The sequence below is a fragment of the Eschrichtius robustus genome, chromosome 3, assembly GCF_028021215.1.
Source record: "Eschrichtius robustus isolate mEscRob2 chromosome 3, mEscRob2.pri, whole genome shotgun sequence".
In the NCBI taxonomy this organism is placed as follows: domain Eukaryota; kingdom Metazoa; phylum Chordata; class Mammalia; order Artiodactyla; family Eschrichtiidae; genus Eschrichtius; species Eschrichtius robustus.
The window spans coordinates 56,263,110-56,288,516 of NC_090826.1; the positions used below are offsets into that span (position 1 = coordinate 56,263,110).

General features: G+C 45.4%; 1 protein-coding gene and 1 pseudogene across 3 annotated transcripts in view; both read left to right on the top strand.

Moving 5' to 3' along the window:
- Positions 1-367: 367 nt before the first annotated feature.
- LOC137761097 (CDP-diacylglycerol--inositol 3-phosphatidyltransferase pseudogene) lies at positions 368-893 on the top strand (annotated as a pseudogene).
- Positions 894-11,745: 10,852 nt separating this feature from the next.
- The window catches only part of AK4 (adenylate kinase 4), a 74,041-nt gene continuing 60,379 nt past the window's right edge, over positions 11,746-25,407 (top strand). For 2 of the 3 annotated variants that reach the window (XM_068540049.1, XM_068540052.1), the window contains exons 1-2: positions 11,746-11,814; positions 12,372-12,643. In XM_068540049.1, coding sequence (XP_068396150.1) covers positions 12,499-12,643 — 145 coding nt within the window. In that variant the 5' untranslated portion in view covers positions 11,746-11,814; positions 12,372-12,498. The other variant, XM_068540050.1, reaches the window with a different exon arrangement.

A 25,407-nucleotide genomic window follows, 5' to 3' on the forward strand; every position in this document is an offset into this window, starting at 1 on the left:
AGGGATTCTGAATCACATTATATAAGTATCTAATCAATAAGACTTCTATACAACATTCAGCATCCAAGGCTGAGGATGTAACAGTCAAGATAGGCTAGTTTATGCTGTGATAGTAAATGACCTCTGCTCCACGCACAGCTGGGTTGGCCCATGCTCTGGCTGGCAGCGAGCTTTAACATCTGGGACCCAACTGGGGCAGCAGGGACCTGCGTGCAGTGGGCACGGCCAATGCACCGGGCTGGAGGATGACCTTGTGCCCGGGGTGGGACACAGCTGACACCTCCAGATAAGGCCCAGGGCGGCCAGGGGACCTCCGGTGCCAGGGGAAAATATCTTCCTGTTTGCACCTAACCTCATCAGTTATGCACAGATTGTCTTCGCCATCATTTCTTTCTACTTCATGCTCTGCTGCCCCCTCACGGCCTCCTCCTTCTACCTGCTCAGTGGACTTCTGGACGCTTTTGATGGACACGCTGCTCGAGTCCTTAATCAAGGGACTGGGTTTGGGGTCATGCTGGACATGCGGGCAGACTGCTGCTCCACAATGTGTCTGCTGGTCAACCTGGCCCTGCTGTACCCTCACGCCACCCTTCTCTTCCAGCTCAGCATGAGCTTGGATGTGGCCAGCCACTGGCTGCACCTCCACAGTTCTGTGGTCCGAGGCAGTGAAAGTCACAAGATGATTAAGCTGTCTGGAAATCCAGTGCGTTGCATCTACTACACCTCCAGACCTGCTCTGTTTATCCTGGGTGCTGGAAATGAGCCCTTCTACTGCCTTCTCCTCTGTCATGTTCTCTGTAATCCTGGGGACCAGTCCCACCCCTGTGATCTCTCAGGGACCTTTAGTTGGCTTTGTGGGTCTTTTCCGAATGCGCTTCTGGATCACCACCTGATCACAGCCGCCTGCAACATGGCTGCCTTGGACGCAGCAGATCGTGCCAAGAAGACGTGACCCTGGAACCCCCAGTCCCTGGCTGCCCACCGGCCCTGGGAGTCTCACTGTGCCACGTGGCTCCCCTGTCCCTCCTAGGAGGTCCCAGGCTCACATCTTCCCAATGTGTCATCCAACCTGCTGGGAAGGGGGGCCAGCCTCTTTGGTGATGTCATGTTCTCCGTAATCCTGGGGACCGGTCCCACCCCTGTGATCTCCAGGGACCTGGACTTCAAATCAGGAAGGATGCTCAGGAGGCCCCACCCACACGGGCAGTGCTCCCGGGGCCCCAAGAGAGCTGTCTGAGGACGGGGTATTGTCACACCCGCTGGCTCAGCCCTGGGATCTGGCTTGGCCTGAGACCTTAGGGACACTTGAGCGAGGGAGGTGGGGTAGGGGCCAGGTTTCCCAAAAGGCAGGGATTCAGACCTCTGCCCCTGGCTAGAGGAATCCTGTGGGTCTAGTGGTCAGGAGAGAAGGGGCTGTCGAGATCCCCATTGCAATCTCCTCTGTCCTGGCTCTGAAAACCTTGATAATGAAGGTAGGAGGGTCACTGGAAAACAAACTAACAAGCAAACAAAAAACCCTCAAAAATCTTGTTGACTTACAAAATTAAAAATTTATTTCTTGCTCCTGTTACACGCCCATCACGTTTCATTCTTTTCTAGGGAGATGGAGTCAGCTTTACTCTGGAACACACACAAACATTTTGGCCAAGAGGAAATGGACAAGGGGAACCCTGACTCTTAAAGCAATTGCTAATATTTGCTAAAGTAAATCACATGGCCTGAGATGGCAAAATGAGGAGGGCTATTTCATGATGGGAAATCAGAATACTTCATGGACAGTTATATAACCTACCATGTGGGAAGTACTGTATCATCTTCTTTGGGGGTCCTCTGTGGATCATCTAAGAACCCCCAGGGATTTACATGGTTCAAAATGAGGTCTCATACAAGGCATAGTAATATTTAATACATATTAGCTGTTATTATTATTAATATTTCATTAAGAAGGGAACATTCTATATGTTACCTATATATAAATCTTTTGAGGATGAACAGGAGAAATTTCTGGTATTTTTTTTAAATTGAAGTATAGTTAATTTACAATGTTGTGTTAGTTTCAAGTGCACAACAAAGTGATTCAGTTATTTATATATATATATTCTTTTTCAGATTCTTTTCCATTATAGGTTGTTACAGGACATTAAGTATAGTTCTGTGTGCTATACAGTAGGTCATTGCTTACCTATTTTATATATAGTAGTGTGTATAAGTTAATCCCAAACTGCCAATTTATCTCTCCCCGCCTTACCTCTGCTAACCCCTTTGGTAACTATAAATTTGTTATCTATGTCTGTGAGTCTATTTCTCTGGTATTTCTTGCTTGAACAGCAAAAGACACACTGGTGTGCTAGTCTCCAGCAAGATACCATATTACATAAGGAATGGTTGAGTAATTCAGAATATTCAGCACGAGGAAGAGAAGCCACAGGTGGGACAATACGGCTGTTTTCAAATATATGAAAGTCTTTATGTGAAAACAAATTACACGAACAACGTGCAGGTCCTCGGGAGACAGCCCTGGTAGTGGAATAAATTTGTCTGGCAGGCTTAATTCTTCCAGAACCTGCCTTTAGTGTCATGAAGCACAATGAGCTTTGTGGTGGTTGAAGAACCAATAATAATGAAACTTACACTTATATAGTCCTTAGTATATGCCAGGCATTGTTCCAAGTCTTTACATATACTAATTTAAGCTCTAAACAATCCTATGAGATAGGAACTATTATTTTCCCATTTTTCAGGTGGAAAAAATGAAGTACAGATTAAGGAACTGCTAAAGTCCCACATCTGTAAGTGGTAGAGCCAATGATTGAACTTGCCAATCTGTCTCTCGGGTGCATCCTCTTAACCCTTGTGCTATATTGCCTTTGTATAGTTGGAATTCACTTGGAAAGCCTTATTTAATCAATCTTATAACTGGTCATCGAATTTCTGATCTTTGTTTCGCCTCTGGGTCTTCTGTGCAACTCTACAACAAGATACTTTAAAAAAAGTTGAAGTACAGTTGATATACAGTGTTGTGTTTCAGGTGTACAGCAAAGTGATTCAGTTTTGTATATATATATATATTCTTTTCAGATTCTTTTCCATTATAGATTATTACAAGATACTGAATATAGTTCCCTGTACTATATAGTAGATCTTTTTTGTTAATTTATTTTATGTATAGTAGTGTGTGTCTGTTAACACCATACTCCTAATTATCCACCCCCCTTTCCCCTTTGGTAACCATAAGTTTGTTTTCTATGTCTGTGGGTCTGTTTCTGTTTTGTGAATAAATTCATTTGTATTATTTTTTAGATTCTAGTGATGTCATATAATATTTGTCTTTCTCTGACTTACTTCAGTTAATATAATATTCTCTAGGTCCATCCATGTTGCTGCAAATGGCAAGATTTCATTCTTTTATGCTTGAGTAATATTCCATTGTATATATATACCACATCTTCTTTATCCATTCATCTGTTAATGGACACTTAGGTTGCTTCCATGTCTTGGCTACTGTAAATAATTCTGCTATGAACATTGGGGTGCATGTATCTTTTTGAATTAGATTTTTTCATCTTTTCCAGATATATGCCCAGGAGTGGGATCACTGGATCATAGGGTAGCTCTATTTTTAGTGTTCTTTTGTTTTTTGGCCGTGCCCCATGGCTTGTGAGATCTTAGTTCCCTGACCAGGGATTGAACATGGGCCCTCAGCCATGAGAGCACGGAGTTCTAACCACTGGACCGCCAGGGAATTGCCTATTTTTAGTTTTTTAAGGAACCTCCATACTGTTCTCTATGGTGGCTGCACCAAATTACATTCCCACCAACAGTGCAAGAGGGTTCCCTTTTCTCCACACCCTCTCCAGCATTTACTGTTTGTAGACCTTTCAAAATTTTTAATTATTTATTTATTTATTTATTTTGGCTGCATTGGGTCTCTGTTTCCGTGCGGGCTTTCTCTAGTTGTGGCAAGCGGGGGCTACTCTTCATTGTGGCGTGCGGGCTTCTCATTGCGGTGGCTTCTCTTGTTGGGAGCACGGGCTCTAGGCGCGTGGGCTTCAGTAGTTGTGGCGTGTGGGCTTCAGTAGTTGTGGCACGTGGGCTCAGTAGTTGTGGCTCGTGGGCTCTAGAGCGCAGGCTCAGTAGTTATGGTGCTCGGGCTTAGTTGCTCCACAGCATGTGGGATCTTCCTGGACCAGGGCTGGAACCCGTGTCCGCTGCATTGGCAGGTGGATTCTTAACCACTGCGCCACCAGGGAAGTCCCATGTAGACCTTTTGACGATGGCCGCTCTGACCAGTGTGAGGTGATACCTCACTGTAGTTTTGATTTGCATTTCTCTAATAATTAGCGATATTGAGCATCTTTACATGCACCTCGTGGCCATCTGTGGGTCTTCTGTGGAGAAATGTCTATTTAGGTGTTCTGCCCATTTTTTGAATGGGTTGTTTACTGTTTTGATATTGAGTTGTATGAGCTGTTTGTATATTTTGGAAATTAGCCCCTTGTCAGTCCCATTGTTTGCAAATATTGTCTCCCAGTCCATAGGTAAGACACACCTTTTAAATTATACTCAATTTCTACCCCTTTGGTTTGTCACTCAGAATGAGTTGTCTGTAGTGACCTCTCACACAGTTGGGGGGTCTATGACTGAGGCTGGAGAGCTGGGAGCCAAGTTTGGAATTGGTGTGGTAGAGAGGTGGCAGTGGTGGCGGGGGAGGGCAGCTGGAACTTGACTCTGGAGTTGGTAGGCTGGCCTGTGGTCATGGGGTGGAGATCAAAGTGAGAAAGCCATTTGAGAGCCAGATCCACAGTGAGCCAAGCTCCAGTCAAAGGGGTCTAGCAGCAAGATCTGGGGCACAGCAATGATTTGGCAACAGGCTGGCAGCGGGAGGCTGACAGATGAACTGGCACGTTCAGGAAGGAAGACGTAAGTTAAAACCTGCAGAGATTCCTGAGACGGAGGGCCCAGTGGGAAGGACCTTTCATAGGACCCTGCTGGCCTCACCTAGCTGTTTAGCGAGTAAAGCCAGGTTGAACATAAGTAACTTTCTCCTTGCTGTTAGTATTTCTCTACAGAGCAGCAATCCGGTGCAAAGCCCTCCTGACAGAGTCTTAGGACCCTCTTCACTCAAGTACTGGGGAGACTGGGTAGTGTGTAGTGGTTATGTGCCTTGACCCTGATGCCTGGGTTCAAATCCCAGCTCTGGCTCAGTGACACTGGGGGATAAATTACCTAACCTCTTAGTGTCTTAGTTTCTTCATCTATAAAATAAAAAGATAACAGTGTTACTCCTGAATCAGCGTAGCACAGTGATTAAAGAGCACTGTCTCTGGAGTCAGGATGCTTGATTTATGTCCTTAATCTTCCACTTATGTCTGTGGGACCTCAGGCAAGTTACCAGACGTCTTGCTCCAGGTTTAAGGTCTATAAAATGGACACAAAGTGATAGGCACTTATGACATAGGGCTGTGACAAGAATTAATATTATATATAACATAATAATAATATAATTATATATTATATAATAAAATATATATATACACACATACAGAGAGAGAGACAGAGAGAGAGAGAGAAACACTGGCACATAGCAAATACTCAATAAATGTTAATTATAGTCTATACTGCCCATATCAGAAGACCAAACTCAGAAGGCTCCCACAAGCAGGATCCCCTTTACCCATTGAACCTGATGAGCAATACTTGGGCGGAATAAACTCAGTGTTCAGTTCCAGTCCCTTCATCCAGTTGGAGCAGGAAGAAAGTTGCACTCCCCCTGGCAGTCAACTTTGCACAGAGGAAAGACACAGTCAAAGGCATCCAAAGTAGAGACTTGCCTACTAATCCCAAGGCAACTCTAAGAAGGAGTGATTGTGGTTAGGAAGGTGGCGTGAAGAGTGAGAATGACACAGTCTTGTTCATCCCCACTACCAGATGTGCAAATCAGAGCAAAGTTCTGAGCAAGATATCATCATTATATCACTACATTTGGAGGGCAGAGCTTAACAGATTGTTACCTTGCTTTTTAGTGTTTCACAGTGAAAAGACCTAGGGTGGGAGTTCAACACCTTCATCTCCCGAAGAAGCACCTCTATCATAGACTGTTATTCCAGGAGCAATTTGTAAGTAGCCTTTTGCTAGTGGAGAATAATGGGTCATGCCAGGTAAACATGAAGAATGTTGATTTCTTTCCTCCCAGTTCTTTTTTTTAACTGCTTGGGAACTTTTTTTTTTTGTCTGAGAGCAAGCTTGTAAAAAAAAATGCTGCTGCCTCTTTTCAATAACTGTTAAGATGTTATAGGTTAATAACCATGTTAACTAGTAAAATTTGGAGATAAGATGATTCTTTCACTTGTAAGAATGTACTACTGTCACACATAATGCCATGTTAGTCCTCACCATTTATTCTTCTCTCATTACAATTGTTACTGAGTGCAAGCTCACTCTACTTGCCACATGACAGGCCAATAAATCGGGAGGTGAGGTGTTGAGGCAAGGAATAGTGACTTTATTCAGAAAGCTGGGCGTCTGAGAAGATGGCAGACTAGCAACCTAGAGTGCCATCTTATCAAGGTCTGGATGATAGTTTCTTTTATAGAACAGAGAGGGGGAGACGGTGAGGAAGTAAAGTAAAAGTAAAAAGGCCATAAGTCTTGCAAAATATCTCCTGGTTTGGTCAGCCTCGGGGAGGGGATGTGTTAATTTCTTCTTTCATAAAGCCATTCACAGGTGGGCAGGGTCAGAATGTTTCCCTGAGAACTGAACAAAGGCACTTTAGTTTAACATTCAGGCAGAGGGGCAGGTTCCCCGAGGCAGGCCATTTTGTATGCTTAAAGCTATAGACAGCATCCTTTTAGTGATTATAGCAACAAAAAGCAACGGAGAACAAAGGTTAAAGTAAAAGAAACAGATCCAACATAGAGTCAGATTTTGTTCTTCCCTGTTACACAATCTTTTGGTGTCTTAAATATTTCATAAGTGCCTATAGGGAGAAAGGAGTCAGGCACTCTGGGGCTGATATCTTGTCCCTTCTTCCCATTATTTTACATCTTTCTTTTCTGAACCTTGCCATTTCCAAGTCCCTAGGCTTTCTTCTGTCTGTCCAGACACTTTATCCACTCTTCATTCACCTGTGAGTCAGTCATTCAGTGATATTTACTCTCTATGTCTGGAATCGATACCTAACTCTGTGGAGGCCACGATATACAAGATGAAGCCACTTTGTAAGCAGATAGATTGCGGGGACCTTGGAGAAAGAGAACCAGGAATGGCTTTCTTGACACAAGAGAACTCATTTTGGCCTAAGCCTAGCCAAAATAAGTTTACAATGCTCGCGCTTGAACAGGTCTTGGTGATTAATGATCTTAAGGGAACAAGGGAATGCAGGAACAGAGAAAAGGCAGTCAAACAATAGTGCAGTGACAAAGCAGAGTTCTAGTTCCTCCTTAAGGGATATACATAATAATATATCTTTGACTTCTGCAGGAGTTAAGACCCCCACCAGGTGGAGGACAGGATGATGATGTTGACCCTTCTTACTTCAGTCAACTAAGACTTGGACTCTCTGGACCTTTGCCCCAATTTTATGCTGAATTCTACTTTACTCAAGCCCCTTCTTGAATATGCATGTACCCTTAGCTTAAAATTTCCCCAGTTTGGCTGTTTGGGGGGACACTGCTTTGGGAAAGATCTCTGGTGTTCTTCTTACTTGCTGCAAGTAATAATAAATCCTTCCTTCTCCCAGTCTTTGGCTTGGTTGTGTCTATTGCCTCAGCACCCACCAAGAGGCAAACCCAGTTTTCATGTAACAACTATGTTCAAGGAACCTACAGTCTGTATTAAATACAACAGAAATAAGCCTGAAATGATGATAGAAAGACAGTGATGGAGAATGATAGTGTGAAGAATGGGGGTGGGGTGGGGGCGTGAGGGTTAATGTTTGAAGTGAGAGCAGCATAATATCTGTGAACTATGGTTGAAGTGGTCACATCATTTAAAAAAATCCTGGTGAGGTTATATTAAATTACATTTCAAGGGTACACTTTGAAGTATGTGAAAGCATCCCTGATGAAGCAAGAGATAATTTGATGTGGAGCTAGAGCTGACTCTAGGTGGTACATGGATCTGGCTTTAGATAATAATAAACTAAATGTTAAGAAAGTATTCCCTTTCTAATCCTATTTTTAAAATATATTTTAAAAAATTTATTTATTTATTTGTCTGTGCCAGGTCTTAGTTGCAGCACGTGACATCTTCGTTGCCATGTGCGGGACCTTCAGTTGTGGCATGTGGGATATTGCAGCACGTGGGATCTGGTTCCCTGACCAGGGATCGAACCCAGGCCCCCTGCGTTGGGAGCGTGGAGCCTTAGCCACTGGACCACCAGGGAAGTCCCCCTTTCTCTTTTGAGCTGTATGTTTATAGACAAACAGAAAGTCTCATTTAGATGCTGCATGTCTTTTTTTTTGTTTTTTGTTTTGGCTAACACTTGGTAAACAACACACTTACTTTTTTTTTTTTAAACAAAGATTAAGCTCAGAAACTCAAGAGGTAGATTTCAGCTGGAACTTGGTAACTTTATTTTATTTTTCTTGCATTTATTCTAGTGTATCCTTTTATTTATGGTTAGTGAGTTATATACAGTTTCTTTTCCAAATAAATTATTTAAACAAATTGAGTTGATATAAAGAAACATGATAAGCAGATTAGAACCAAGGTGGTACGAGGTTATGGCAAAATTGTGAAAGTAGTATGGAAATGACTGAAGTTTAGTAAATAAGACACTATGCCTGGAATGAGAAAATCTGGGTTTGAGTCCCTGCAATACCACCAACTAGCTCTGTGACCTTGGGAAGTTCACCTAATCTCTCAGAACCTTAGTATTCTCGTCTGTAAAATAGGAAGAAGAATCTCTACACGACCTTCTTTGCAACCTTGTGAGAATCTGATGAAGGAAGGTGTAAAGTGTGAACAAATGTTGACTTTATATTATGTGAAGCTGCAGAGAGGCAACATGGCTTGATGGTGAGTGTGTTAGGATGGGGAGGGAGATTTGCCAACATTTACAGAGTACTTACTATTGGCAAAGTGCCGTAGATTTTTGAAAGTAGAAAAATGAATTCAATTTGGCCTTAGCCCTCAGAGTTTACTGTTTGTCTATGGACTAACACATAGATGTGTATTATTTTGTAGATTGTGATACATATTATAAATGGGTTTAAAACCCTAGGCAAAGGAAATAGGAAGAAGCTGATTACATGAGCGTTTGTGATAAGAAGAGCTACCATTATGGCCCTTGCAAGGGCTAGGGAGTCTGTTAGGTACTTTGTCATACTAGCTCATAACTCAGGAACTGAGATCAGAGAGGCTAAATAATTGTTCCATGGTTAATCATGGTGATGTTCATGAATAAATACTTATTATATGCCCAGTCCTGTGCTAAATTCTCTTATACATTGTTTCATTTAAGCCTTATCACAAGCCTGTGAGATAAGTCCTATCTCCCTTTTACAGATAAGCAAACTAAGATTCACAGAGATCCAGAGGCTTGCAGTTAGTGAATGGTGCTGTTGCAGTTTCATCCTGGGGTGTCGTTTTGATTCCAAAACCCATTTCTTCCAATTCTATGGCTTCCAATCAGCAGCTGAGTTGTGGGACTGAGGATGGCTGTGCACAAGGAAGGTCCATTCAGGGCTCTTGAAATGTTAGGTTCTAATCTCAGCTGGGCTTCTCTAAGTTTACTATGTCACAACTCCTCTTTTGTTTCATAATATATGTTCCTAAACTCTGAAAGGACCAAGTCCTAGGACCATGTGAGTAGCTAATATGGCTGCATGACACCATAAGGTGATATTGGTGAAGACATTTCAAAACTAGGCAAAAGAACTGGGTGAGAGGGCAAGGTAGGCTATCTACATCTAGTTTGCGGGGGCTAGAGGCTCTCTTTCCTGTGGGAACTTACAGGATCAATTCTTGGTAAATACAAAGGGACCTTGTGCTAAATCCAATCTCCTCAATTTCGAAAGAGAAGACATTAACGGCCAAAGGTCCCACAGCAGGCAGAGGAATCAGAGACCGCACAGCTCCCCTGTCTCAATGCTCATTTCCCAAGAGCAGTGGTTTTCAGTGTGCTCTCCAGATCAGCAGCCCTAGCACTACCTGGGAACTTGTTAGAAATGCCCACCTCAGAACCACAGAATCAGAGACGGTGGAGGTGGAGCTCAGCACTCTGTTTTAACAAGCCTTCCGAGTCATTCTGATGCATGCTCAGGTTTGAGAATGACTGCAAAGTATCTGCTATATACTATACAGCACATGGCAGGAAGAACAGTGGAGATTTAAGTCATCCCCTCCAAACCCCCAGAAATTCTTTTCCCTCTTTGTTCCCAGGAGAAGGGCTGAAGGGGCTCAGAGTAACAACCCCCCGAGACCCACAGAACACTGCGATATTTTAGACAGGGGCGTGAACCTATGGAACAAACACTGGCCGGGGGTTGGCAGCCTGGGTGCGCTCCCAGGTAGCCAGAGACAGGTGCTGTCTGGCCATCAGTGTGTGGAGGAGAAAGGCTGGGACCTGGGATACCATCAGGCTTCCCCATCCCCCAGTCCCCCAACTCAGACAGAGCAGCCAGGAATCTAGAGAAGGCTCTTCTCCACACTGTCCCTCCGAGTTTGTGAGCCACGGGTTGGGCGCACAGAACCCTGCAGTGGATTTCCCAAAGGCAGGAGGCAGGAGGCCTGTGGAAGGAGGGCAGAGGACCAGAGCCGGTGGGATGCAAAGGTGTATGGAAGGCACCTGTGTGCCCCTGCTGACGATTTTTTGCTTTATGTTGAAGGGACGATAATATCTGAGGTGGGGAAATAATGGAAATTGATTTGCACTTTAGCAGTATCTCTGGCCGCTGCATTACGGATGGATTGGCGGAAGCCGAAGACTTGTGGGCAGGCGGTTATCACGCTAAATCTGAGTGGGAAATGAAAGCTGTGTGTGGTGTGGGAACAGATTTCAGAGAATATGGATTGGGATATTTGGTTATGCCGGGGAGGCGAGGGAGGAGACAGCAGCCACCGGGACTTAGTGAGTTGTAAACGTAGTGCCAAAGTCCTGGCTTCTGACGTCATGGAACCAGTCGGCTATAAGACCCTGAGGGCTGGATGATCTCCCCCCTCCCCGCCCCACCTTTTCCTCCCAACCCAAGGAACCTGGGCTTTGGAGTCCGGCAGATGAGAGTTCAAAATTCCCGCTGGAATGTAACTTCCACCGGGGCAGGATTCTATCTCTGGTTCGCAGCTATATGCTGAGGGACTAAAACAGTGTCTGGCACATAGTAGGGGCTCAATAAACATTTGCTGAATGAATGAATCAATGAATGGATGGCCATACTCCAAGCCTCCCTTCCTGCCTTGTGCATACCCTACTTGGAACGGTTGTTGCTGAAGGAAATCACCTAGCCGCGAACTTGACGCACAGTAGGCGCTCAGCATGTTGTGTTTTTCCTTCCTCTCCACAGGAGACCGGGTCCCCAGGCGACCGCAAAAGAGGGTTTTTGTCCCTGGCGTCTTCTCCACCTCCCTTCGCCCCCGCGGACCCCACGGGGTCTTGGGGAGCAAGCGGGCCGGGGAGGCGGGTGGGAGCGGAGCTACGGGGCGGGGAGAGGCGCGGGCGGACTGACAGGCGGCTAGCGCGGGGCCGTTCTCCCCGCTTACGTAAGGCGCGAGTCCCGCGCGGCCGGCCGGGGCTCCGAATGGGGGCGGGCGGAGGCGGCGCCGCCCAGCGGGATCCGGGCTGGAAGCTTCGCGGAGCGCCGCGTCCCGGCGGAGGTGTGTGTTTATTTGACTGCTCCGGGTGGAGAGGCGCCGAACTCCGGCTCCTCACAGCTGAGAGCGCATCCGTCAGCCCTCGGCGGAGGTGGGCGCTGGGCCGTCCGCGCGGCCGGCAGCCGCTGCGACTCCCCGGGAGGTGACAGCCGCCTGGGAGGGGCCGAGGCGCGGACCAAACGCTGCCCACGTGCGGGGACCCGGGTTGGGGCTCAGCCCCCAGGCCTCCCGGGGCGTGGGCGACTGGAGGCGCGCCTGGAGTCACCCCCTAGCCCGGCCCCCCCACTCGGGGGAGGCTGGCGTGGGGATGCCCTACTCCCTCCTCGGACGGGGCGTGGGGCGCGAGGTTTAGGAAGGGATCGAGGTGGGACGGGCCGGGTGGACCTCCGAGCTCCCGACGGCTGCCCCCGCCAGGGGCGGGCGCTCGGGCGTTCGCCAGAATCGCAGCGTGGGGGCGAGGAGGGCGGGGAGGTGTAGCGTGGCGCTTACTCCGCCTTCGAGCCGCCCCGCGGCGGGGCGGAGGCGAGGGGTTGTCTCAAAAGTCTCTCCTTCCCCTGCAGGGGCCGCGGCAAGTCCCCGCGCGAGCCCAGGGTGTCAGAGGCTGAGGCAGAAGAAGCAAAGTTCCCGGGGCTTCTCCGAGACCGCTGTCCGGGTTGCCAGTTCGGCCTCCCCCTCCTCGCCAAGGCAATGGCTTCCAAACTCCTGCGCGCGGTCATCCTTGGGCCGCCCGGCTCGGGCAAGGGCACCGTGTGCCAGAGGATCGCCGAGAACTTTGGCCTCCAGCATCTCTCCAGCGGCCACTTCTTGCGGGAGAACATCAAGGCCAACACGGGTGAGGACGTGCGGAGGCGAGGGGCGGGGTGAGCCGACGCGGGATCGGGTGAGGCCGGGAGGCGAAGGGCCGGCGAGGGGCCGGGTCTCTTCGGTCCCCGGGCGCCCTTCCCCCGCCCGCGTGTGGTAGTGCAGGCTCCTACGTGCCGGGGCGCATGCAGCCGGTGGCCCGCGGCCGTGCGGCTTAACCGCGCCAGGGAGGAGGCCGAGGCTCGTTGGGAGGAGGGTGGGAGGTGCACGCGGCCCCTCTCTCCGCGCGGGCTGCTCTTGCCGTGGCGATAAGCCGGTTACCACCCAGCTGAGGAGCGAGATCCAGGCAGCTGAAAGCCCCGAGCTTCCCTCTCGCCCGGCTTCCTTAAGGCCAAGCCATCCCCGTCCCTCGGCCACCTCCTACCCCGTCCACCGCGTCCCTGGTGACCCGCAGCGTCCCCTCCTCTCGCCCGAGCCCCCCGGGCCGAGCGCCGCCCACCTGTGGGAGTCGGGCGGGGCCGCGCGCTGGGGAACCTGTGGCGCCGCGGGGCTCGCAGCCGCGCGCTGCTCCAGCCCCTCTGCGCCGCCTGGGACCTCTGGGCAGAGCCTTGGGTGGCTTTGAAAGGCCTGTCTGTTCCTTGCCGCCTTCTAAGGTAAACTCTCACCACTAACTCCCCCCTCCTCTCCAAGGGCCAGGCCGTTAGGAGACAAGGAGGAGACTCGTTCTGATAAATTACATTTTTGAATCCAGCTTCCCTGGAAATGGCTTCTTGAGAATGCCTCCTTTGGCTTGCGTGGTGAATTGGGGGCTATAGATCGCCTGCTCTCTTAGCCTTTCAGTACGGCCCTTCTCCCCTCTCCTCCCACCCCACGTTCACACCAGTTCATAATGAATTGGCGTTCAAAGGCGAGAGGTAGCTGTGGTGCTGCTGCCAGGTATATACATGGCCCTTCTGGGATGCAGATGCTCACGATTAGCAACTCCTTTATGAAAACTTGTTATTGCAAACAGGGTGCTACACTGTGGCTTCTGTTCTCATCAGTGTCCTGGGTGGTTATGGCCTATTATGGGCTAATTATCCAGGGATCTTCATTACAGAAGCACAGATTAGTTTGGCGAGGTAGGTGGAGGACGGTGCTGGAAAACAGAAAGCCTGAAAGCGGGGAATTAAGATGTATCTCAAAGGCGGAGTTTTGTTCATTATCTCTTAAACAGGTTGTAAAAGCAAGCTTTTATTTTGATCTTCAAGAATCCTGTCACCCTCCCTCAACATACACAAGGCCGAGTTCTGTGTACCAGATTGCACCTGGAATTTTCTCTTGTGGGTATTGTTACCACGATTGGGTCTATTTTAATTTTAATACCACATTCAAATGCATTTTATTCCTTCCGTGTTTGGAATGCAGTTTGGGTAGGGGGGAGAACTGTGTGAGAGGGAAGGCTGGCTCTCTACCCAAGGGTTTTGTGGTCAGGTGGGGCTTCTCCTGGTAGGCATAATGAGGGGAGGAAACTGCTGGGTGGGAGCCCATTTTTCTGCCTTCTCTATAGCAACTGACTTGGTAACTTGTTTCTTCTGGCATGAAGGGCTTCACACCATCCATCCTGGTTCTGGATTAGTGGCTCTTTCCATTTTTAAAGAGAATATGATGGGAAATAGTTTATTTCTGCACTTTTTTAGGGGTTTTGAAAACTTTCCACTTGCTGTTTTCCGTTACTTTGTTCATTTTAACTTTCCTTTGTTCTGAATTTTAGTTTCCATTCTCTTTCAAATGCTTTCATTTCCCTCCCAGTGTTTCTCCCTGGAGTAAGAAGTGACTCTGCAATGTTTAAATTATCTTTTTCTGTTGGGAAGCAAGTAGTTTATGCATGAACAATTAAAAAGCTTTATCAAGGAAAGAAGAAGAAGAGGAGGAATAAAGGACAGTGATTCGTTTTGAAAGTGGCCTGTTTCTAGTGGACTTGGAGGATGTTCTCAGATTATTTTTTCTCTCTCAGAAGGTCTAAGAGTCTTACCGGCTCATTGCCTGGTAAATAAGAAAACATTCCACAGCATTTATTTTTCTGTTAGCGGCTGTTTGCTTTTCCCTAATTTCCTGGTAGAGAAGCACAAGGATCCCTCTGTAGGTACCCCTTTATAGTTCAAGGTTTGAAGGAGATGATGAAGTGCAGCAAAACCCCAGGAAATAAAACCTTGGTAGGAATTTGAGTTGGAAAGTAGCTCAGGCCATCTGCTGCAGCCTGGATTGGGGCATACTCCTGTCCGGGTGGTTTTCCTGCAGCCACTCCCTGGTGGCTCCTCCAGGGAAGGGCTGGCTACTCATTGCTTTTGGGCAGTCTTCCCTCACCTGCCCCGGCAGAATTCGTCTCTGTCCTCCACAAGCACATAGCTTGTGGATTCTGTTGCTGCCGTCACACACAGTTATGATGCAGTGCAGCAAATGTCTTCTGATTTATCCAGTAGAGACTTACTGAGTACCTGCTATCTATCAGTGTTCTAGGTGCTGGGGGCTAGAGTGATATTTTTTCTACCTTCACTATGTTCCAGTTTCTACTGAGTGACTTAAAAAGGACAGGGATCTGACAAATTGCCTAATGCATAAAAGGAGTTCAACAAGTCTGATGAAGGCATGGGTCACGGATCCTATCTACATTTTTTCCAGAAAAAGTCAAACAGCCTCTAGCGATCAAGTCCATTCTGCTTAATTAGCTCTATGATTTATGGTAAAAGTTTGTATTTACTGTGTATCTGAGATTAGCCTCATGATGGATGTCACCCATTGGCTCTGCCTAGTCTGCCTGGAGCAGTGCAGGCTGAGACTTACCAAATACCTTATTTGAAGACCCACCCCCAAGTCTTTGGCTCACATTGTCTTTAGCAAGTGAGTGAGTAAATAGATGGGAGAGTTCTCTTAGGTTGCCAGAAGCGGGGTCCTATACTCTGTCATAAAGAATATTAGCTTTCCTTGGGGCCTCCCTGGTGGCGCAGTGGTTAAGAATCCGCCTGCCAATGCAGGGGGACATGGGTTTGAGCCCTGGTCCAGGAAGATCCCTCATGCCGCAGAGCAGCTAAACTTGTGCACCACAACTACTGAGCACGCATGCCACAGCTACTGAAGTTCGTGCGCCTAGAGCTGGTGCTCCTCAACAAGAGAAGCCACCGCAGTGAGAAGCCCGCGCACCGCAACAAAGAGTAGCCCCCGCTCACTGCAACTAGCGAAAGCCTGCACAGCAACGAAGACCCGACGCAGCCAAAAATAAATAAAATAAATTTATTAAAAAAAAAAAGAATATTAGCTTTTCTCTATGTGTGTGTGCGTGTGTTGTTTGCATACATATGCATGAGCCTGTGTGTGCATGCAAGTGCATGCGCACACACAGGAACACACACAGAGCTGGCACTCAGTAGTGAGTTCCATTAAAACTCATATTTAGCGGTAGCTTCTTTTGTTGAGTGATGGGTGACTGAAACTTCCCTCTGAAGGGTATGAGAATCCTGTTTTAAGGGTTCTACTAGATCTACTATCTGAAGTGCAGGAAAATTGGAAAGTTTCCATTTGGAAGCATCCTGGACTTGAGAGAAAAGATGTTCAAGAACAAACCTGTTTCTGCTCTTATTTAATATTAACTGCAGCTCTTGCTGAGGTTTGCAGATGGGACTGGCATTTCAAATTAGTCAGTGGGCTGAGCCTGTCCTCTGAAAAGATGACCTAGTTCAGAGGGCTTAAGTTTGTTTTTTGTTTTTTTATACTTATTAAGTATAAATGTGTCTTTTCTTATGTAAGAATGAAAACTTCTGAGAATTGGAGAAGTATTAAAGAGACTGATGTTCAACAGTGTATCTAAAACAACTTTAAATAGTTCACCTTTTTGTAGATCATACAAAGTCTTGGCTTATTCTGCAATATCTGGAGTATGGTATATTCCATTTTTTTTTTTTTTCCCTAGCTTGGTGAGACTCGGGATGTAGCCCAGGTCAAGGGTCTGACCAGCTTGGAGGCGTCTGTCCAGTCTACAGGTTCACTTCCACATCCCCCTATTTTTTCTGGTTTCTTTGTCTGAGGGTTTTCACGTGTACTTCGGGAGAACTATTTGACTTGAATAAGGTGTCCCATGACAGTAAGACTGACTTTGTCACATGCACAGCTGAATCTGAGCATCCTTCCGGTGTGGTCATTTTTTTAAAGTAGCTTTTTCCGATCAAAGTCACGCCTTGTAGAAAATTTGGAAAATGCGAAGCTGTGGAAGAAACTGAAAAGGCAAGTGAAAATTACCCACAATTCCACCCCAACACTTGGAAATTCCAACAGAAGTTATTTTACTTTTTTTCTTTTCTGTGTATTTGCCCCGCTACCCCCAACAAACTTGGTGTTCCATTAGTTGATAACCGTTCCCCCTCCCACTTAGATATGTATTGTAAGCATTTTCCTGTGTTCTTAAAGCTTCTTCAAAAACATTTAAAATTTCTGTATTATAGTCCGTTCAGATATTCTTTTGAGTATCTTTTGAGTACTCAGATATCCCTTTGTTCTTTTCTTTTTTTCTTTTTTTGTCTGCGTCAGGTCTTCGTTGCTGCATGCAGGCTTTCTTCTAGTTGCAACGAGCAGGGGCTACTCTTCGTTGCAGTGCGTGGGCTTCTCATTGTCGTGGCTTCTCTTGTTGCAGATCACGGGCTCTAGGCACGCGGGCTTCAGTAGTTGTGGCTCGTAGGCTCAGTAGTTGTGGCTCATGGGCTCTAGAGCACAGGCTCAGAAGTTGTGGTGCACGGGCTTAGTTGCTCTGCGGCATGTGGGATCTTCCCAGACCAGGGCTCGAACTTGTGTCCCCTGCATTGGCAGGCGGATTCTTAACCCCTGCATCCCTAGGGAAGTCCCTCCCTTTGTTCTTAGAGGTGAGAGTCCACAGCAAGGTGAGGGGATGCGGGCATTGAGGAGACAGGAGATAGCACATACAGAATAAGCAGCATAGTATTTGATAAAGGTGCCTGTTATGAAGGACGTGAAAGGGTGATGAGTTAGTGATGAGGCTAAGGTGATTATCCTAGGTTGTGTGGTTAGGGAATGCCTCTCTGGGAGGTGAGTAACCACAGGGGTGAACATATAATGATCCAGGAGCAGAGTGTTCCAGGGAGAAGGGGCAGCAAGTGCGAAGGCCCTAAGGTGAGACTAGCATAGCTTGTTTGAGGAACAGAAAGGCAGGGAATGTGATTGGTGCCTGGTGAGCAAGGGGGATGTCGAAGGAAGTCAGGTGGAGCCTTGAGGGTCCTGGGAAAGATTGGACTTCAAAGGCACTGGAAAGCTATTGAAGGGTTTTATAGGACAGCAGCACGAGTGGATTCACCTTCTAAAGGTTGACTTGGGATTCTGTGTGAGGTGTCAAGAGTGGTACCAGGGACACCAGGTGGATGAAGAGAGTGGACCGTGGCTTGGACTGGGCGGTGGCGGTGGTGGTGCTGAGAAATGAAGGGCTTTAGGGTGTGTATGAAGGCAGGGCTGACTGGACGGCATGAGTTGGCTCTGAGGGGTGATGGAGGCAAAGCAGTGCACAGTGAGTCCTAGGATTTTGGCCTGAGCCTCTGTGTCATATGTACCTTAGGGTTGAACTAGAGTCTGTCTAACCAGTGTGGTACGGAACATTTGGGTTATTTGCTGTTTAGTAATGCTCTTATGAACATCATTGTATGTAAACCATTGAGCAGATATCCTTTCCTTGGGATAGGTTACTAGGAATAAAATGACTGGATCAGAATAGTTTTTTTTAAAAAATATTTTATTTGTTTAGTTTCACTGGGTCCTAGGTGCGGCAGTTGTGGCTCGCAGTCTCCTTAGTTGCAGCTCGCCAGCCCCTTAGTTGTGGCATACAAATTTTTAGTTGTGGCATGCATGTGGGATCTAGTTCCCTGACCAGGGATCGAACCCAGGCTCCTGCATTGGAAGTGCAGAGTTTTAACCACTGTGCCACCAGGGAAGTCCCCAGAATAGTTTTTAAACCATAGGGTAATGAGAGTTTTGTTTTTTTTTTAACGTGGACCATTTTTAAAGTATTTATTGAATTTGTTACAATATTGCTTCTGCTTTATGTTTTGGTTTTTTGGCCCCAGGCATCTGGGAACTTAGCTCCCTGACCAGGGATCAAACCTGCACCCCCTGCCTTGGAAGGCGAAATCTTAACCACTGGACTGCCAGGGAAGGTCCCACAAGAGTTTTAAACTTAGCTTACAAACATCCAGACAAGGTCTTGGTGTAAAGGTATCTAATAGGTGCTACTATATTCATGTAATTTTTGGCTTACTAAATATTTTATTAAGTACAGACATAGATACACATACATTTGTACCTTTGGGTTTTTTTTTCCGGCCATGCCGCATGGCTTGTGACATCATAGTTCCCCAACCAGGGATTGAACCCCGGGCTCTCAGCAGTGAAAGCGTGGAGCCCTAACCACCGGACCACCAGGGAATCCTCTGTACCTATGTATTTAAACTCTTTCCTTGTTTTTCTGATTATAGAAATAGTTTGTATTAAGTTATCAAAGGTTTAGAAATCCAAGAAAGATAGGGAAGCAAAAAACTTGTAATCGCACTAACTGGGAGGAAAAAATACTGTTAATACTTTTTATATGCAGTATATCTTCCAGACTGTTTTTCAAGAATATATTATGTATTACTGTTTTAAAAATTGCTTGTTTTATTTCACAATGTATCATTTAATATTTTACAGTGTCATTACAGTCTGTTCTTTAATGTGAGTTTAATGCTTTGTACTATTTCAATATAATTTTTATTCCACTCTTGATTTTTTGAAAAGGGTAATACATGCAGATGGTAAAATTTTCAAATACACTAGGAGTGGAGTGGAAGATCTCTCTCCATCCTGCCCTCTGGTTCCCCAGTTACTGTCCTCAGGGATACCTACTTTTTTACTTTTCTTGGATGTTCATCCAAAGAATTTGTGTATACATATATCTCATGTGTGTATAGTGGTGCCTCTTTTAAAAAAAATGTACACATATATACTTTGTTTTGCCTTCTTTTTTTAAAACTTAGCAGTATAGCTTCGACATTGGTTTCTACTAGCACTTATCAACCTACCACATTCTTTAAAAAATAAGGCTGGATACATACTCTTATTGTACAACTGTACCATTGTTTCTTTTTTTTTAAAATTAATTAATTTTATTTATTGATTTTTGGCTGCACTGGGTCTTCATTGCTGCGTGGGCTTTCTCTTGTTGTGGCGAGCGGGGGCTACTCTTCGTCGTGGTGCGCAGGCCTCTCATTGCAGTGGCTTCTCTTGTTGCGGAGCATGGGCTCTAAGTGCGCGGGCTTCAGTAGTTGTGGCACATGGGCTCAGTAGTTGTGGCTCACGGGCTCTAGAGCGCAGGCTCAGTAGTTGTGGCACATGGGCTTAGTTGCTCTGCGGCATGTGGGATCTTCCCGGACCAGGGCTTGAACCCATGTCCCCTGCACTGGCAGGTGGATTCTTAACCACTGCGCCACCAGGGAAGCCCCATTGTTTCTTTAACCAACCATTCTCAGGTGTTTTGGTCTCAGGACCGTTTAACACATATAAAAATCACTGAGAACCCCAAAGAGCCTTTTTTTATACAGGTTCTCCCTGTAGATACTAACTGTATTAGAAATTAAAACTGAGAAAATTTAAAAATATTTGCTAATTCAGTAAAGCTAACAATAATAAACGCATTACATGTTAACATATTTCTATAAAAACATAAATATTTTCCAGAACAAACGCCAATGAGAAAGAGTAGTTTTGTTACAAGTATTTGCAAATCTCTTATGTTTGGCTTAATAGAAGAAAGCTAGATTCTCCCATCTGGTTCTTCACTCAGGCAGTGTGCTATTTTGTTTTGGTTAAAGTATTGGAAGAATATGTGTTTTCACCCAGATATGTAGTTGAAGGGGGAACTGGCAGACTCCTGGAAGGGTCTCATGGTCCCTCAGGGATCCTTGGACCATACTTTGAGAATGGCTGGTTTAACCAGTTCCCTGTTGATGGGAGGGTAGGTTATTTATAGTCTTTCAGTATACAAAGCATGCTGGGCTGAATGTCTTGTAAATATGTCTTTCAACAAATGTTTGAGTGCCAGGCAGTGTTGGCTTATGGAACAGAAAGAGGTGAGACAAGGTCTATTCCCTGAAGGAGCTGCTAAGTTTATTGGGAGAGGCAGTCAGGCAAATAAGTATGAAGTCGTGAAAGGGTGCAAGGTGTGCGTTTGTAGGTCCTGGGGACATAGGGAAGAGGCAGTCTACCCGGCATTTAGGAGGAGGTAGGGTTCGGGAAGGCTTTTTAGAGCTGGAGGAGACTCCTGAGCTGTTCTGACAAATGAGCCCATCTGCAACGTGAGGAAAGGTGGTTGTTGCCACAGAGAATTGGAACTCCCCCTCTAGAGCTTGTTTGTGGTTCACAGGGATCTTTTGTGTGCTTTTGTGGCTTGATCACACCTTGTATAGTATCGTTTCAGACCTCATTCATCTCTTAGCTGTACATACTGTCAAAGGGAAGGGTTATTATACCTGCTCCAGATCACCTTTTCTAGTTTCCATTACTTGTGCTTACCTTTAAGGTACATACACATATGGTACCAGGAAACCTTTAGTCTTCTGCTTCAGGCTTCCTGGAACTCACGGGATGGCAACTGATCATGAAACCTAGTAAACTGGGTACTAGACTATTAGCTATAAATCCACCCATTGCGAAGAGCACATAGAATTGCCTCTTTAACAGTCTACCAAGTAAATTGTTACATGGTATTATATTATGCTAGTCTGCTCAGTAGCACTCTGTGGTCCATGTTGTGAGAAGATTTAAGACTCAGAAATTGTTTTTCTTGTAAAGTTTTAGACAGTATGCTTTCACAATGGATCAGATAATATCAACTACGTATTGTCTTTTAGCAAACTGATAGATACACATTTTTAGTCATATATTTTTAAAGCAGGTAGTAGAGGCTTTGGATTACTCTGCCTTTTTCCCTCCACCACTTGATATTTAGTTCAGGTTGGCCTTTAAGACATAGTACAAAAGGTCTCATTTGTAGAGCTTCCTGCAGTTCATTTAGATGGCTGATGTTATATTTTAACAGTCTCACTTCCAAGTTCCAAGAGTTCTTGTACTGGTTAAACGACAGGTCCAGCAGCAAGCATCCCTTCCTTAGCCAGAAAGACTGATAGTATTGAAATAATGCAAAGTCAGTCCTGCTCATCAAATTCCCAAGAAGCTAGAAATCAACTATTTTCTGTACTAAAGCACTTTTTTTTTATTGACCAGCAACCTGTGACCCTGGCACTTTGTAATTCTTGTGACTGTAATTCTTTTGACTTGGTCATTGTAACTAACGTTTGCAGTGGATCAAGCGTGTGCTAGGCCCTGCAGTGGCTAATGTATGCACATTCTCTAGTCTACACACACATCTACAGGGCAGTTGAAATACATCATTTTACAAATAAAGAAATGGCCTCAGAGAGGTTGACTTACTTACCTTAGGTTAAACAGTTAGTTAAATAGAGAAGCTAGCATTCAAACTTGGGACCACATGGCTGGGATTAAACTTCCCATTATGTCGTGCTGCTATGCAGGTACTCCAGTAACTACTGAAAATCCACTTCATGTCTTAGAAATGCCACACTGGGACAGGAATGGCAGGGAACCTTTGCAGCTTAGTTCTCCACAAGTCCACTGAGGTTCAGCTTTAAGGGTGACCTAGAGATATGTGGTTTGTTGTTATCATTCTGTCCTTAAAACATTAAAAAAAAAACACTAAAAAAGGACCGACTTCCTCCTTTCTCCTAAATAAAGGGCCAGAAAAGGTCTGCAATAGAAACCATGTGTAATTGTGAGGAAGCAGAAATTGCTTCTCATCAAAATGGTAAGACTTCTGGAATAGTACCTGTACTTGTTTTTTTATTAGTTGTTTGACAAATGTTTCTATGCCTGCGTTAGGTGGGGGGAGGCATTCACAAGTGCCCTTGAAGCATTTATGGTTTAAGATTCAAGTTCTCGGTTCCACGTTACAGTCCTGTGAGTCATGGTGGGGGTGTATGTGGGTGAAGTGCTGGTCACGGACACGGTCGGGGAGGGCGTTATGCAGAGGTACCTTTCTCCCATAATGCCTTTCACACTTCCATTAATCTCTCAGTCTATTTTCAGTCCCATCACTTCCATGAAGCTTTTCCACAGCTGTTGCAGCTACATGTCATTTTCTAATCTGGAATTTCTCTCATACCCATCTGTACCTCTAACATGGCATTTATTAATACCTCCCTGTAAGATGATCTATTTCATAACTTCAGTTACAATCTTTCACCATCTGAATAGTAAGTTCATTAGCGTCAGTTCAGCTCAACAGATGTTTTGATAGCCTATTAGGGCAGGAGGGACAAACAAAGGAAAAATAATCAAGATAACTTTGTACACCTTATGCCTTATAAGTACTATGAAGAAAATGTAATAGTACAATGACAGAGTTACTGGGAAGACCACTTGGGAATGTGAAGTCAGAGGAGGGCTCTCTGAGGAGATGATGTATAATCTGAGCTCTGAACATGCGTGTGGAAGCCAGGTGTATGTAGACTTGGTCAGAGGGAAGATCATGTGACAAGACTGTAATATAGGAGTGAGCTTTCCATCAGTGGAGGGGAGAGGAGGCAGGTGTCTCGGGGCACCATGAGCGTGGAGGAGATGGCAGAAAAGGAGGCTGGAAAGGTAGGCCTAGGGCCTTGCAGGCTGGCCAGGAGTTTGGGCTTCATTATAACTGGATGAGAAGTGATGGGGTTTGTTGTTGTTGTTTTTTGTTATTTTTGTTTACTTTTTATATATAACAGCTTTACTGAGATATAACTTGCATATAGTAAAGTTTATCCTTTTAGAGTGCACAAAGCAGTGCTTTTCAGTATATTTTATAGAGTTGTGCAACCATCACCACTATCTAATTTCAGAACATTTTCGTTACCCCGGAAAGAAACCCTGTACCCATTAGCAGTCATTCCCCATTACCCCCTCCCTCCAGCCCCTGATAATCACTAATCTACTTTCTGTTTGTATGCATTTGCCTTTTTTGATGTTTCATATAAATGGACTCATACAATGTGTGATTTTTTTGGAGCTGGCTTCTTTAACTTTGCATGTTTTCAAGATTCAACTATGTGGTAATATGATATGTATCAGTACTTCATTCCTTTTTATTGCCTGATAATACTCTATTGGATGGCTATACCACATTTTGTTTATTCTCTCATTTGTTGATGGACACTTGGGTTGTTTCCTGCTATGAACATTAGTATACACGTTTTTGTGTGGACATATGTTTTCATCTCCCTTGGGTGTATACCTAGCAGTGGAATTGCTAAGTCATGTGGTAACACTATGTTTAACATTTAGAGCAACTGCCAAACTATTTTCTAAAGCAGCTGCATCATTTCATATTCCCACCACCTATGAATGAGTTTTCCAATGTTTTCACATCCTCATCAGTGCTTGTTATTGTCTTTTTCTTTTTTCTTTTAGCCTCCCTAGTGGGTGTGAAGTGGTATCTCATTGTGGTTTTGATTTGCATTTCCTTAAGGACTAACGATGTTGAACATCTTTTCTTGTGCTTCTGACCATTTGTATGTCTTGTCTTCGTTGGAGAAATGTCTATTGGAGAAATCCTGTGCCAGTTTTTAAGATTGGTTCATCTGTCCTTTATTGTTGAGTTCTTTATATATTTTGGTTATAAGTCCCTTATTAGATATATGATTTGCATATATTGTCTCCCATTCTGTGAATTGTCTTTATTTTTTTGTTTTGTTTTGTTTTTTGGCCACGCCCTGTGGCTTAGTTCCCCGACCAGGGATCAAACCTGGGCCCTCGTCAGTGAAAGCACCGGGTCTTAACCACTGGACCGCCAGGGAATTCCCTGTGAATTGTCTTTTTACTTTCTTTTTCTAAAAAATAAATGGATGTATTTACATGTTTATTTTTTGGCTGCATTGGGTTTTTGTTGCTGTGCGCAGACGTTCTTAGTTGCGGCAAGCAGGGGCTACTCTTCGTAGCGGTGTGCGGGCTTCTCATTGCAGTGGCTTCTCTTGTTGCGGAGCGTGGGCTCGAGGCACATGGGCTTCAGTAGTTGTGGCGCATGGGCTTAGTAGCTTTGCGGCATGTGGGATCTTCCGGGACTAGGGCTCGAACCTGTGTCCCCTGCATTGGCAGGCGATTCTTAACCACTGTGCCACCAGGGAAGTCCTACTTTCTTAATGGTGTCCTTGGAAGCATAAAAGGTTCGAAGTTTGATGAAATCCAGTTTACCTGTGTTCTTTTCTTCTTTTGCTGCTTGTGATTTTGGTGTTGTGGCTAAGATACCATTGCCTCATCTAAGGTGAAGCCACTGTTTTTAAATATGGAATTGACAATCTGGTTCACATTTTTTTAAATTAATGTTTATTGGAGTATAGTTGCTTTACATGATTCACATTTTTTAATAGATCACTCAGGCTGTTTGGAAACTGGACTGGATGGTTCTAGAGTGAAACTTCCAAAGACAGGTAAGAGGTTGTTACAGTATCCACAGACAAATGGGTAGACTTTAAACTTCAGTAAGCACTTGTTTAATCAAGGTATTCTAATAGCATCCTGCTAGTAGGAATAAAAAATGGTCTCCACCTGTAAAAAATTCACAAGGTAGGGACTTCCCTGGTGGCGCAGTGGTTAAGAATCCACCTGCCAATGCAGGGGACACGGGTTCAAGCCCTGGTCTGTGAAGATCCCACGTGCTGCTGAGCAACCAAGCCCGTGTGCCAC